The sequence below is a fragment of the Talpa occidentalis genome, unplaced genomic scaffold (genome assembly GCF_014898055.3).
Source record: "Talpa occidentalis isolate TD23 unplaced genomic scaffold, MPIMG_talOcc4v2.1 talOcc4.14, whole genome shotgun sequence".
Lineage (NCBI taxonomy): Eukaryota > Metazoa > Chordata > Mammalia > Eulipotyphla > Talpidae > Talpa > Talpa occidentalis.
Window position 1 is genome coordinate 63436920 of NW_023601433.1, and position 15693 is coordinate 63452612.

Here is a 15693-nt window from a genome sequence, read left to right on the forward strand (position 1 = left end):
TTTCATCTAAGAAATGTGAGAACAAACAGCTGTGAATAAATGTCCTATCCTGTGAACCCTATGGGATTTTATAGTTCATTAATTCTCAGTGACTTTTCTGGGAGAATATGCATTCTAGTAGAAGATGTGATGATCAATTTTATGTGTCAACTTTACTAAATCAAGGAGTGTGCAGATATCTGAGTAATCATTATTTCTCTATATGTCTGTGAGGATGTTTGCAGATGAAATTAGCAATTGAATTGATGGATTCAGTAATGTCCTCTTCCCTGCCCCTCCAATCTGAATGGCATCACCCAATCTGTTGAGTGCCTAAATAGAGCAAACCGTTAGTAGAAAGAAGGATTTGGCCCTTCCTTTTGGTTACTTGAGCTGGGACATTGATCTTTTCCTGCTCTTGTCCTATTCCCAGGCCTTCAGACTCAGACTCAATGATAGCATAGCTTTCCTGGGTCTCCCGCATGCAAATTGCAGATCCTGGGACTTCTTAGCCTGCATAATAACAAGAACCAATCCCTACAATAAATCTCTCTAAATATATCCCATAGGTTCTGTTTCTCTAGAGAAACTGGACTAATACAAAAGAAAAGTGAATTCAGTCATTTCAAAGCCTATTTGACAGGTAAATGTTTTCTTCATGCTTATTATTAACGAGAATTTGGGAAATGTTGCTATAATCTTCACTTTCTCAGTCCTTTCATATTCCCTTAGCAACATCTCACTCTTTCCTGCTCAAACAATATTTCTGACAAGTATATTGCCTGACTCTTAATTGTATAAACACATATATCTTTGCTCTGCACAGTATTACAAACTTACTTGGCAATGCCTACAACAACATACTCCAGAAGAAATATGCTGCATAGAAATTATAGCTCATCTCTGGCACACGTGTACTATTTTAAGGGAGGGGAGAATCTAATTATTGCTCATTACAGATCAAGGACTAAGCATTCATGTTGTGAAATTTTATATGGCTTCATGAGATTTCCTGGGTGTTTTGACTCTACCAAATGCCTTTGGTATTCTAAGGTCCAGGGGGTTATATATACCTGTGGTCACTCTTAACTTTTGCCAGTGGTCTCTTTTAAGAAGTGACCTCTTAAATAACTATAGTAAAAACAGACTGAATTCATTTCTTCTGGCCTGCTCTCCAGGCATGCTCAAAATAGCTCTCTTATTCTAAAAGGCCCTAGAAACTGAATGTCAACCATAAAGTCTGTAGTTCTGCTGATTTAGAAATAATCTAGAATGAAAACAGGTGATAACTACATCTTCATACTTTTGCACATCTAATTGTTATGGAGCCTATCCTTGTTCTTCAGTATCTTGAAACATACACACTTTTATGTAAATAAGTATATTTCTAAACTGCTCTACCATTTACATTCAAGACTTTGGAGGGAGCAATTGATATTGACATCAACTAATGTAGTCTAAACCATGCTCTTCTATTCCTAATCCTCACAATGTGTCATTTAAAAATGTGTGCAAGTTTTTTTTCCATTATTTATGCTTGATCACAGATAAATACCTGTTTGTGATTTTGAAAATAAGAGAAAAATGCCTTAGAAAATGAAAAAAATCCAGTTTTGATTGCATTTCTCATAGCCTCTCATTGCATATCCTGTGTTGTAGTCTTCTGCAGGTTGTAGATATAATTTAGAATTTTATATTTTTAACAACATTAAAACAAAAGTATTTTCCCATATTAACACTGATTCTTGGCAGGCTTTATTTTTTATTTATTTATTTTTTTTTTGGTGGGACTCTCGCCGGTGGCCGGGGATCGAACCGTGCTGCAGAGGCTGTGAGCAGCCTCGCAGCCCAGCACTCAACCGCTGTGGCACCATGAGAGGCCCGGTAGGCTTTATTTTTTTGTGATTTTTCTGATACTTAATTGTGTGACTTGTAGCATGATGTACATGACTATCCATATTTTAGATTTGGAAAACATTTTCTTTTAGTGTTACGCCCCCTTTCTTCTAAAAAAGGATTTGCAGCAACATTAGAATTAATTTCTAAGACATATTTTCTACTGGACTTGTAGGAAAAGTAAAGCCAAAAGTTCCAGAAAATCATTACTGGAAGGTAAGATGTTCTAAGTAGTTAAGAGAGAGGCACCAGAACGTGGGTCCAGGATGAGTGGATACATGTGTATGAGGTTGGAAAGATAACTGTGCCACACTGTATGGTGACAAAGAGATAAACTGTGTAAAGGATGTGGGAAGGTGGGTGGCATAGGCTGGAAGCATCTGGATAGGACAACTGAGATGAATCTGAAATGGAGTCACAACCTGGCTAGGCAGAGCTAGCCTTTTACTCATTGCACTTGGGTTGATATTGTTGACATAATGTGGGCTATGTAGGCCCTTTCTTAAGTGTATTCCTTAGCAATGCTGATTCTTAGCAGTAATGATTCCCTCTAATCTCTACATGTCCTAGGAATAAGACAGATTAAAACAGAGGTGCTTGCAATATCTTGCGCAAATCTGTGTCCAAATGTGGAATTATAGAGCTAAAGGATAAAACTGACCTGGTGATAGTAAGTGGTGCATTTATACTAATTTTGATACTACAATAATGTGTTGGAAGTAAGGTCTCCTTAATGATTGGTAGTTTAATGACTATCAATGAAGGTTCCCATATCTGAATTTCAGTAACGATACGAGAATTACAAAGTATGAGACTTGGTTGCAAAGATTTATTTTTACTCAACATGTTTTCATTCACAACTCTCTTGCCAAACACATTCTGAACATATTATTCAAAGAATGATAAAGAAGTTCCCACATGATCTAACTAATTGTTCACCCTTAGTTAGGGGTAATAACCTAAGTCTTCAGGGATATTATGTGACCCTGCATGTACTTCCAGTTCTTGTTATTATATCAGAACTTTCTACAGTTTAGGAACTTAACGCCCACATGCAGATAGCAGTGGTCACAAAACCAAATTTAATCATCTTATCAAATATATAACTCTCCAATATTCTCCATTATGTCTTTTCTCATTTTTTCCCCCATTGACATGCAGTAAAATTCATTTTTGGTGATGCACAGTTCAGTGGATTTTAACCAGAACACACAGGCATGTATCCACCATCATAATCACAACACAGATGCCCCAAACCCAAAACTCTCTTGTTTTTCCCTTTAGAATCAACCCTTCTTTCTCACTGACAACCATTTATCAGGTCTTTCCTAAGACCTGACAACCATTTCTACAACAACCTATTTTTTAAATCTCTGTCCTCTTTTTGCTAAAACGATTTAAAGGACAAATGAACATTTTCACCAATGTTTGTAGATCTAGAAAAGTTTCTTGAACCACTACCTGGCTCTATCAGAGATCCAGGAGTCAGTCAGCTGAGGTGGAATCCTGGTCCTTCCAAATTGGCTTGGGATCTACCTGGCTGAAGTCCCTAAGAGATTGAGAATTTATGGATTCATTGCTTGGATGCAGATAATATTTGCTTATCTGCCTTAAGTAACATAGGACATAACCCAGAATTGAAATTATTTTTATTTTAGGATTTCACTACATAGGTTGGCAACTCTTCATTCACACAGTTCATAGATACAGGAGCCTTTATACACAGCAGGTAAAATTTGAATATGCATACCTCAACCAGTCAGCTGGAATGTCAAAGTTACTCATGTACATGACAGAGGAATAACACAGATGTGACAGAATTTCAAAGTAGGAAAATGTGTTTTCCTACTTTCAGAAAAATTTCAAGACAATTTCCTACATTTCTTCCAGACTGCTGCAACTGCTGCATGTATTGTTCCTGCCAGGAGCCTGGAAGCATGTTCCATCACACAGATGTCCAGCTTCTTAAAAGAAATTTGCAGATTAAGCAACAGGCGTCTAAGGCTCACACTACTCAACTAGTTGAAGAGCAGATCTGGTTCCCATTTCTAGCTGGAGTTTCAAGGACTTCCTTTTTCTAATTGCTTCCTCGGTTGCTCTATGTTATCAGGACCACCACCTCCTCCCACTTCATATCAGGACTCTGTTGCATTCTGTCGCTGAAGTCTGAGCCAATCAGGAAAAGATAAGGGGTGACGGTTGCATCTGTCATGCTAGCACATCAGGCATGGTAGCCCTCGGTGTCGCTGCTAGAATAGGCAAGCCATCCAGCTAAGCCACCTCAGGACTCAGTTATTCAGCACTCAGCAGAGTAAGCGTTCTTTCCAAATATATGTACATACATTTTTTTTTCTAAGTAGCAAAACTTGCTCTGATCTTGGCATTTTTAATTCTTCTTTCTAAAGATTTATTTATGTATATAAGAATTGGGGTACAGGCCAGAGGTGTGGGGGTGAGAGGATTCACCAGAGACAGAGGGAGGAACAGAACAGGCAGACTGATGAAATACACTGCTGAGGGGAGCAGCAGGCAAGTCAGGAGAGGTCTGCTGTACCATGTGGGTCACCTCCCTGGCCAGGGATCGAACTCGTGCTGCAGTGGCTGCGGATAGCTTCATAGATTGCGTCTTAACCCTCTGTGCCACCAGGGAAGCCCTGGCATTTTTAATTCTTAAAAGGAGCAGCAGGTTAATGTTGGGCTGTCCTCGCTCTCTTTCCATTGAACTTCCTGAAATCCAGATTTTTGCTCTCCCCAGATTCTGTCACATCTGTGTTATTCTTCTGTCATGTACATGAGTAACTCTGACCTATATTCTTTGCTTTGTTCCTGAACAAAAACTGATTTCTTTTTGAGGAAGTTAGAAAAGCAAGACTTATGCGACCAATATGTTTCTCAACCCTCACATGAAAAAAAGGGCACACCCAATGCTATCAAAAAACAACCCTGTACCAATCACAGTGCCAGATGCTTGGAGCTGCTGCTTATTGTGGGTTCTCTCAACACAAAATAAAACAGACCCCCAAAAAACAAAGGCTTCTGGGCTCCGGTTAAAACATGATTCTGACGAAAATCTTGCCATTCCAGAGCTTTGAAATAGCCTAACCAAATTGTCTTCCATTTTGAGATTTTATTTTTAAACACAAAAATACTAAATTAAGGCCAGGCAAGTCCTAGTAGTCTTTCTCAGATGACATCCCGTTCTCCACCGCACCTCCCACCTCTTCCTGCTCACTAGGATCCTAGTGCATGGATGCCAACTGTGCTGCCTCTCAGTTATTATTATGCTATGATAATTATCATCATTAATTAGCACATGACATTATCTTCCTCCTCAAAATGTTTCATTTTAGCATTTGAAACAACCAAATATTTGTGTAGAATCAAATAGATGCTTTTGCTAGTATTGTTGCAATTTGCCCCTTCATTATTCCAGTGATGAGGTGTCTGGTTCATTCTGTTCCACTCAGCCTGCTTTCAGCCAAAGGGCTATCATCTAGCAATTCTTACTAATTCTACACATCGGTTTGGGAAATGTAGGGGGAAAAAAATGAGCCTTGGAATGAGATTTGATTTACACATGAGAGGTATGAATTGGGCAGATAGGCTGTTTGAAGTTGTCTAAGACATGGGGTCTAGGTTAGGGGCTGCTGAGACAGAAGTAAAGGAAATCAGTTTTGTGATGAGCATTTTACTCTAGTGAAGTAAGGGGAAGAGCTGAAGGGAGGGGGTAGAAGTGCTTTGGAACTGTTTGATTTTGTGCAGAGCAGGGAAATTATCTACTCTTTGCACTTTGCCCCTCCCCCACTTCCACATGCTTCCCTAAAATTTCCTTTCTCCACACTTGAAAGGCCCACCGATTTTAACAGCATTCATGCATTTGATGTGCTGCATTAGTCCCAGCTTCCTCTGTTTTTGCATTTATGATGAGAAGTAATAAAATTTCCAAGTTGTATGATAAGGAGAATATAAAATAAATGATGATTTAATGAAAAAAATTTACACAAAAAGGCAGTTTTTAAAAAAAAACCAGTTGACCTCAAATAAACTGAGGTTCAAGATCACAACCACATTCAGTGACTAAATTACAGGCGAGTCTCCTTCCACGTCCAGGCTGAGAGTTTAGGAGGTTGTTGGCGAGAACATTAAATTGTTCACCCCAGGGGCTTGAACAAGTTGAAACGACGTCATTAAAACGTCAGATTTACTTAGAATGTCTTAAATTTGGATGTAATAGTAAAAGCAGGCACAGAGAAAGACAGGCAAAGTCAGGGTTATCTTTGCAGAGGAATATTTGTAATATAACATAAATTATACCTTCCACATCACTCTATTTTACGAACATCAGTTTGTGGGCATCCAGCACTCAACATCACTACCTTTGTTAAACAGAAAAACTTTCTTCCTGTTTATGGGGGAACCCTACAGAGAGTAAGACAGGAGACACTGACTGGGGAGCCTGAGGGGGTTCCGAGAGGAGCAGCAGCCTCGGGGGGCATACCCCCTCACTCCCAATCATTCCCTCACTGTCAAAGACTGCTTCTAGGATTTCCACAACCTTTCTCTCAAAACTGCTTTTCCCTTTCAGATCTTCTCTGGAGGCTTCTTTTAGCTGGGATTTGAGAGCCAGCATGGAATGGCGTGGGAAGGGAGGGAGTTAGGTTTCATAAGCTCTGGCTCTGATTTTGCTCCCCTTTAGGACCAGACTTCTCCCCATCCCTGGAAGGAAGGCAGGGCAAAGATGTGCAAGAGGAAGCCCTCCTTCCTTCCCAACCCTGCCTCTCTACTGCTTACCATTGTGTGGTCTTAGGTGTGTTGTTCTTAACACCTTTGATGTCAGTTTCCCTAGTCATAAAATCAGTTTTATGTGACTGTTTTACGGATTAGAAAAAAATGTTTAGAAGTGACTTTGCACATGGCAGGTGAGGCCTCTGGCAACTCGGACAACACCGGGAGCCACACTGGGCCACAGACCCAGTGCTCAGACAGCCACACCTGTTCCCGTGACCTGCTTCTCTTTTACAGCTTTGCATCCAGTGGCAGCCACGGGCAGTCCCATCGTCCTGGAGGAGGGCATTAGTGGGGATGACACGCAGAGCGCTGGCCTCCACTCAGAGCAAACACCTGAGCCTCGAACCTCTCATTTCCTTCTTCTCTAATCCTGCGCCCCCTTTCTAGGACCATTCCCAGAGGAGACCAAGGTTCCTGGGCCCACAGTACCCCCTGATGGCAAACATGGGAACTTACTTTTTTTCAACCATTCTTCTGTCTCTGAAACTCTCCAGGGCGTTCCCAGGTCACTGCTTTCTTTGTTCATCCCATTTCTGATCATTCCGAACAAGCTTTGTGTGGCCCTCTACCTTGCTTGCTTTTTTTTTTTTTTTTTTTTTTTTTTTCATTTTTTGTTCAATTGTTTTAGGATTATGTACCTCCCTCTGTGCTCCCTTCCCTCAGTTTTTCTATTTATGAATCTTCAAATTACTGTGATTATGGCTGCTAAGTAGAATAGCAGGATGAGTACCTCTGTCTATCAAGAAAAAGTCCCATTCATTTAGAGGTAAATAAGAAAGAGTGTAAAACCAGTAGTATTAATCTAATACTTTTGAGATAGCCGGCTGCTGTCCTTAGAACCTACACAGAAGATGCCATCTCCCTCCTGCCCCCCCTTTTCCTGGTAATATTGATCTTTTGTCAACAGTCTTATTTTCTTATTTGCTTAATTTTTATTTAATTACCCAAATTGAACTAGTTTGTCCCCTACTGTTTCATTGCAATATAATATAGCTACAGTAAGGGTTAAATGCATTCCTGTGGGCTATTCTAGAAGCTAAAGCATTAGTCCTCCATGGGAAAGTGAATCCAAACAGTTGCTCTAAATGAGCTATTGGAAAATATTACCTATTATAATTAAATGTTGGGAATTTTTGGTGGAAGGGTGGTCAGTTTTTAAAAATTCATATTGATGTCTGGATTTTCTGGTTCTCCTGAATCACAATTACTACTGGGATTAGTCCTCAGAAGAGTATTCAGATTTATCTGGACAGACTTTGATGCTTTCTTCATCAAGGAAAAGCACACTAACTAGACCCTGCTTTGATAGGCTATAAGAATGTTCTAGACAGTTATTAAATTCATTTTCATGACTATGGATTGCTCCTTGGTAAAAATACATCAAATATGCCTCAACATATGAATGCTTATTCCCTTATCTTAAATTCAAATACCAGTGATCTATGTCTATATGTATTAATATTTAAGTTTAACATGCTTTTAAAAATACATTTGCTAAAATGTCATTAACTTTATGCTTGAATTCATAATTATTCCAATTTAGGAAGTTTATTCTCTAGTAAAGGTCAGTAATAAGAAGGCATCTAAAATCTTGATTAACTTATTGTAAAAGAAATGCAAATAGGACCTCCCTGGTGGCACAGGGGTTAAAGACAGTGATTTTGGGCTGCTGCCAGCCACTGGCCAGGGAGCAGCCCACATAGCACAGTAAGATCTTTCCTGTCTTGCCTGCTGCTCCCCTTGGCAGTGTATTTCAGTAGGTCTGCCTGTTGTGCTCCCAAATCTCTCTGGTGGATCCTCTCACCCCCCCCACCAAGTCTCTGACCTGTACCCCAGTTCCTGTATGTATAAATAAATAATTCTTTAAAAAAGTGAAATGCAAATAGAAATCACAATGAGATACTAACTCACCCCTGTGAGAATGGCCCATATCAAAAAATGAAAACAACAAATGTTGGCTGGTAAGGATGTAGAGAGAGGGAACACTCATTCACTGTTGATGGGAATGTAAATTGGTGAAAAGGATTTAGAGATTCCTTAAGAAACTAAAAATGGGAAAAAGTAACCAGCAATACCATTAGGTATTTACCCAAAGAATATGAAAACACTAACACAGAAAGATTTATGTACCCCTGTGTTCATAGCAGCACTATTCTCAATAGCCAAAACAGGGAATCAACCTAAATGCCCACTGACAGATGACTCAATAAAGAATTATAGAAATATACTCAATGGAATGACTATTGAGCTATCAAGAAAGATTACAAGTGCCTTTTGGGACAAAATGGATGGCTCTTTAGATGGTTATGCTAAGTAAGTCAGAAAGTTAAAGACAATCACAGGCTACTTTCACTTATTTGTGGAATATTAATAACCAGAGAAAACAAATTGGCAACACTTAAAACTAACTGAGAGTCTATGAAAGATAGAGTGGTTACCAAGGGAAGGCGGGAGTCGGGGGGTCACGTGGTGTGTACTGGCACTGGGGTTTTGGGGGAGGGGGAGGGAAGCATGTGCCCATTTTGAGGTGTGAAGTTGGACTCCTCAAATTATATGGTTATGCAAACAAATGGCAAATCAATAAAATTGATTTTAAAAGGTTCTGATTAAACAACTAATTGAGAGGTTTATTTTACAACTTAACATTAAGAGGTATATTTTTTCCAGTTTCTAGTTGTTAAAAGTAAAAGCTGATAAAATTTGCATGAAATAATTGATTTATTTAATATATTGGTAAGTTATTGTGACTGTATGATAAACATAATTTTAAAATGTGAAAAACATAATTTTAAAATGTTTTTATAAAATGCTTCCTAATTTGATCATAATTCAAGGTAATGCTTGCATGGGATTTTTTTTTCTTTGAAATGATTTCCATACCCATAATGTTCTTTTTTTCTCTCCTTTAAAATTAAAAAAAAAAATACAATTCAGTACAAATAACAGGAAATATCACCCATTCAATTTCATCAAATTTCTGTGAAAATGGATTTTCTATATAAATTCTGAATGCATACTATTGTAACATAATGGAGAATGTCATAAAATAGTTGCATAGTGCAAAAGGTGTTTTGAATGACATCAAAGAACATCATCTGAGTAGACATGTTCACAATTTCTTAAAAGAGATAGTTGCTTTCTGATATTATATACCTTTTGAATCCATAAAATTTTGGCGGTACAAATTAAAACTTCCAGTGTTAATGTTTTCAAAAGCATTACGTTTAAATTATTTTCTGAGGCCCAAAGAGAAAACACCAGAGGAAACATAACCAGCCTGAATTGTTTAAAATGTATTTTCCCTTTAATTAAATAAGAAACATCTGTCTAGGGATTTTGGAAATGAATGTAATCCATCCACACTCTGCCTGCACTAGTTTGCATCCAATGTCCAATATTTTGAAAGAAAATTCTTTCTTTCTGTAAGGAATTAAAGAGCAACATGGAGCCATTTCGGGGTCTCTGGCAGCTCAGTCTTGCCTCCTGAGTCTGGGCACTGGAAAAGCTAAGGATTTGTCTTTCCCCAGATCTGGCCTTGGGAAGCCACCAACTTCTCTCCAGAATCAAGGTTAGGGCAGAACATTTGTATCTCTCCAAAACATCCTTTCACCCTGAAAATGCTCATCTTGGAACAGTAAGGAAACAGAAGTTACCAGGATGCATCCAAATATTCAAGGTCAAATATTCCCTCTCTGGGATTTACGCAGCATTTCCCTCGCCTTCACTCAGGCTTAAAACAGACTGATTTCTCTAAGGAGCTACACAGCCCACAACACAGACCCATCAGACAGGCCAACTGACTACAAAGAATGTGATGTTGACTCCGGGATGGCTGTGGCTCTTTGAAAACCAGGGCCCACAGTTCACAATGACAAATATCACTTACTGGTGGTGTCAAACGGTATCTGCTTGCACTGCGCAGACCCCTCGGCGGGCCAAGGACAGTAATACACGGCTCCCCCTTCCACGATGTCTGGCTGGCTGGTATTGGCTTTGGGCGCCCCCACCAAGACACTCGCTCTGCAAAAGGTTTGGACAAAATCACTCCCTGGAAATTCTAAAAGTGTGCGCACGCGATGCAGCCTCTGCAGTGTACCCAACTGAGACTACAGAGTGGGGATCCCTGCAGAAACGTCTTTATGATGGAGACCGACTGTCATACTTGATTTCCTCTTGGAGACCTACGGGTGTCTGAAACCTGGAAGCAAATACTCCTGAGTTTTCTCTAGGTGGAGCTATGTAGACAGTGTGACATGGGCAGAGAGGGGGGTGAAATGGTAAAGGACAGAGCCCAGCTGCTTGTAGCAGCCAGACCTTGCGCCAGACACTTAATTGTTACAGGCTATGTCTAAACAGACAGTGTTGTGCCCGTTGCTTGAACTGGTGTGGGTCTGTCCGGGTCCCGTGCCCCCCTTTTGTATGATGCTGGAGTCTTCGTGCTGGGCTCTCCCCAGGACTTGTTGAGTTCTGCGCAAGTTCTCCAGCTCATAGTTCATAAGGCACATCCACATCTACCATGGAAAGGGAGAGAAGAGGTTGCTGGCGGGGAGCTGGGGCGAGATGGAACCCCAAGTGGAAGGCGGGCCGGATTCTCAGGAATCGCCTTCCTCAGGCTGCCTGGACAGGCGTGGGTCTCCCTGCAGAGAGGCAGGGACCCCACTTGCGGCGGGGTTCGCCCGCGCACGCGATTTGGGCGACTTACGTGCGAGCTGCAGGTATGTGGAAGTCCACTGCGTAGCCGAAGTAGCTGCCCTCCGGGCCGCTGTACACCGTGAGCTTGTCCACGTCCAAGTTGAAAGCCCGAGAAGCGGGGGACCACAGCATCCCCAGCGCCGCCAAGCACCAGAGGGGCCCCGCGAGCCGCTGAGCCCGGCCGCTCGGAGGACCGCGACGGACCGCGGCGGACATCGCCTACCTCCCCGGCGGGTGCTCAATGGGCAGCGCGAGCTGAGGACCCCGACAGGGGAAATTGCGGGTGAGCGCTGGCGGTCCCCAGATGCCGCGTCCCGGGTCGGTGCGCTCGGCGAGCGCGCGGTGACAGCCCTGGGCGCTCCGCCGCGCGTCTCCTGCGGTCTTCTCCCGGCTTGCACCCCCGGCCAGCTCGGGGGCTGGCCGAGGGGATCCTCTTCTGGCAGCGGGCGGGGACCTGGCGCGCTCGCGATGCCTCCTAGCGGCGGGACCGCGGGCTGCGAGCGGGAGGCTGCACCCCTCTCGCGTCCGCGCCCCCGCAGGCCGTCGGCGCCAGGCGCCTAAGGAACTCCAGGGCTTGCAGTTGCAGTCGAATCTCAAGGACGATCTGGGTTTCGCCATGCCAATTCAAGCCAGGGCTTTCAGAAGCCATGCCCAACCCTACCCCCGCCCGCGCAGGGGTCGACCAGTTTGCTCCAGTTTCTCCCAAAGGCAAGAATGTGAAAGAGTACCCCACCACCTGGCGAGATAAAGTCATTGAGCATCACCTCTGCACCCCGAAAACCCCCCAGGGTCTATGCATTTTTAAGTGATGGAGAGTTAAAGTTCAAATCCAAAAATCCTCCCCTCTCCCAACTCCAACCCACCTGCAAAGAGCAACTCGAAATTTTATTTAAGTCTTTCTCAAAGGGACTTTGGGCACGATAAATGACCTGGTACTAAATCATCGTGAGCTTGTGTAATTGTGATGAAGACTGGCAAAATTAGGAATGTTGGCATTTATCGTTTGCTTTCAGCAGCAGTAGATGGTGAAGATTGAAATCTGCAGGAATTCAAATTTCAGTTCCAATTCATGGGTATTATCTTTTCTATGTCCTCTGTTCGTAGGAGGGAGGAGAGAATGCGTAGAAAAGGGAGCCGCAGAGAACCAAATGCCCTTTCATAATACTCGGTGGATCAGGGAAACGGGTGACTGACTGAAGCAGAGAAATTAAGCATTAAACTGGGTGGCGCTGGGGTTAAGTAGAAATGAATGGTAGAGACAGAAGAGGTAAGTCGTTTCCAAAATATCTTAATGAGATCGGCAGGAATTTGAGTAAGAGGCTTAGATCTGGGCATTTGAGACCGGGAAGTTGAGGGAAATTATTGAAGACACAAAGGCTGAGATAAAATGGTTTCTCAAGAGACTTGAATGAAAGAGTGGGCTTGGGAAGGGTGGAAAATGGGGCTTGATGGATCTTCCGAGACAGGGGATCTTAATGAGAACATTTTTTAAGATTAAAAGAGCCAGTTCTGGAGAAGAAAGGCATCCCATGCCCTCAGGGAGTCAAAAAGTTTAGTGGCAAGGATGTTTGGGAGGGAGAGGGGGGCTCTTGTTGGAGAAAAGTGCAAAGCAACTATTGTCCGAATGTATTGGATGTGGGGACCTGGGCTGATGAACAGAAAGGAAGCGAATGGAAGGCACAGCAAATGCTAATGACAAGGAAACACGTCAGTGGATTGATGGCAGAAAGGAAGTGAAGAGGCCAAGGTGAATCTGAAGGTAATCACTTTAGAAGACAATGACAAGCAGCAGAAATGGGGCTAGGAGAGCAGGATGGAAGGTAAACAGTGAGCCAGTTGCTGGACTGGTTGAATCTGAGTTCTAGCCGGTGAGCCTCAGAGATGCTGGAAGCATGAGCTGCAGTGTGGACCAGTGGTCAGGCTGGCAGTGGAGAGATGGGAGTCTACCCGCAGGGAATCTCTGAGCCTGCTGAAAAGCTGGACTATCTCATCTCTTCCGTGAGAACCTACTTGGCAGATTGATTGAAATTTTATTTCTTTATCTCTGTTGTTGTAAAAATTCTATAAATAAATAAGCTACCAGAAAACTACCTGGGTGGTCATCACATCTGAATAATTTCCTACCTGGGCCCTCCTCCTGTTCCAGATAAGGACTTAAGAGTTGATGGTAGAAGAGGGTTTTTTTCCCTCAGTTTCAGAGTCCATGTATGTTGGATGTGGTGTCTGCTGCTCTGGCCAAGTTACTATTCTTAATAAGCATGATGTGCCACATGGTAAATGTCAATGAGTAATTCACATGCAACATATACACGGGCATATACAGAACTGTCAAATTCATGGAGGCTAAGGACTAAACAACTAGATCACTTCCTGACACTGGCATGCTGAAGTTTGGAAATTCATTATATTGTAGGCAAGCCTTAGATTGAAATGGAACTGCCAAATAGAAATGCTAGATGTGTCCTTGGCCCATGGACCCACTCACTGGGCAGGGCTATTTATACAGTGTTTTGAGTGATTTGTGTAGGACAGACAGCACATTGCCAGGCAACACATCGCTGTTGGTGTTCCAATGCTTTATGAAATTGCCAGCATATTCCTTACCTTTTTATTCATAATAGAGTAGTAGGAGAAAACTACTTATTGCCACAAAATTGATTACTTATACTTGATCCTTTCTTCTAAAACACATTTGTTCTATGAGTTACATGAGTCTATAGTCTTAAGAATATCACTGCCTACTTTATAGATGAAAACATTAAGGTTTGAAGAGGTACACACTTAAGCCACATTTATAGAACAAGTGAGTGGAGTGATTTGAATCTCAGTACTTCAGATGTTAAAACTAGTTCCTCATGCTATTAGTCTATAAGGAATATTTTGAAAAGTTATCATTGTAATAAGAAGTCACGTTTTTAGAAGTAATAATCTATTCTGGGGGGCTCCCTGGTGGCGCAAGGTGTTAAGCACAGCACTGTGAAGGTATCTGCAGCCTCTGCAACACAAGATCGATCCCAGTTCGATCCCAGAGGTGACCCACATGGTGCAGCAGGCCTCTCCTGTGTTGCCCGCTGCTCCCCTCGGCAGTGTATTTTCAGTCAGTCTGCCTGCTCTGTTCCCCACTCTGTCTCTGGTGAATCTTCTCACCCCCCGCACCTCTGGCCTATACCCCAGTTCTTGTATGCATAAATAAATCTTTTAAAAAAATTATTCTGGATTGACCCTTTGAACTTGCCCATGAGTAGTGATAGCATAGAGCAGCTGCCTGCTTTTTTCCAAGAGCTCTTGCAAATGGGTTCGTGGTACCTTGATATTCAAAGTGTGGAGGAAAAGAAAACTCATACTAGGTTCTTTGACCTCCCTGGGAGGCCAAAAGCCTGGGAGTAAATCTTCCAAGAAGTCAAAGGATGAAAAAAAAAAAAAAGCTGCAATAATTGCAGGGACAGGATAGGTCTAAATAGGTATCTTGTACATTTCACTATTCTGACACTTGGGAACCATGCCGATCAGTAAGACCTGTGCTACCGTCAAGAAACACATGGACTATGACAGATCTCATGCTGAGTGAGAAGTTTGACATTTTAAAGATCTACTAGCACTGATTTATTTGTCGGAAAAGCAAGTCTGGAAATTGTTTATCACGCATGTGAGTACTTGTATATGTTTAATACTGGGAAAGGTATACATAGTTATTTCCCTAAAAAGAAAAGAAAAGAATCAAAAGGTCAAAGATGGAACAGATTTGACCAAACTTTCCAAAAATAAATAAGTAAAGAGTACCACAGGGGAAAAAAAAAGATCTCTGGATTGTAGCCATGTACAAAGTATTTAAAAATAGAGATGCTGTAACATTTAACCATTAGTACATACTTTTCAACAGAAGACCAAATACATTCATAATTTCATAACCAATTTTAGTTCTGTTTTAAAATCTCTTTCTTTGTGAGATAAAATGATTCTTGCCTTCAAATCAAGAGATTTACACACCTGGTAGGATTACACACCCACACAACCACATTTTCAATATGTTAATTAGTCCATTTACAAAATAAAGCAATGTGAAAGCAATGTGACCTCAAAAGTCCCAACAGGGCCTCCCCGGTGGAGCAGCGGTTGAGCACTGACTGGGTTGCGAAGCTGCCCGCAGCCTCTGCAGCGCCAGTTCCATCCCCGGCTCCTCCCCGGCCACCGGAGGAGGAGGGTCTCACATGGCAGGCAGACCTCTCCTGCTGCCCGCTGCTCCCCTCATCAGTGTGCTTTGGTCCTTCTGCCTGCTCTGCTCCCCGCTCTGGTGAATTCTCTCACCCTCCCGCGCTTCTGACTGTACCCAGTGCTTGT

General features: G+C 42.1%; 1 protein-coding gene across 1 annotated transcript in view; it reads right to left on the reverse strand.

The window, feature by feature from the left end:
• ITGA8 (integrin subunit alpha 8) overlaps positions 1-11713 on the reverse strand; it is a 140544-nt gene extending 128831 nt beyond the window's left edge. Inside the window, exons 1-2 of the mRNA XM_037510662.2 lie at positions 11366-11713; positions 10550-10683 (exon numbers count right to left, since the gene is read on the reverse strand). Coding sequence (XP_037366559.1) covers positions 10550-10683; positions 11366-11571 — 340 coding nt within the window. The 5' untranslated portion in view covers positions 11572-11713. The remainder of the gene's footprint in view (positions 1-10549; positions 10684-11365) is intronic.
• Positions 11714-15693: the final 3980 nt, after the last annotated feature.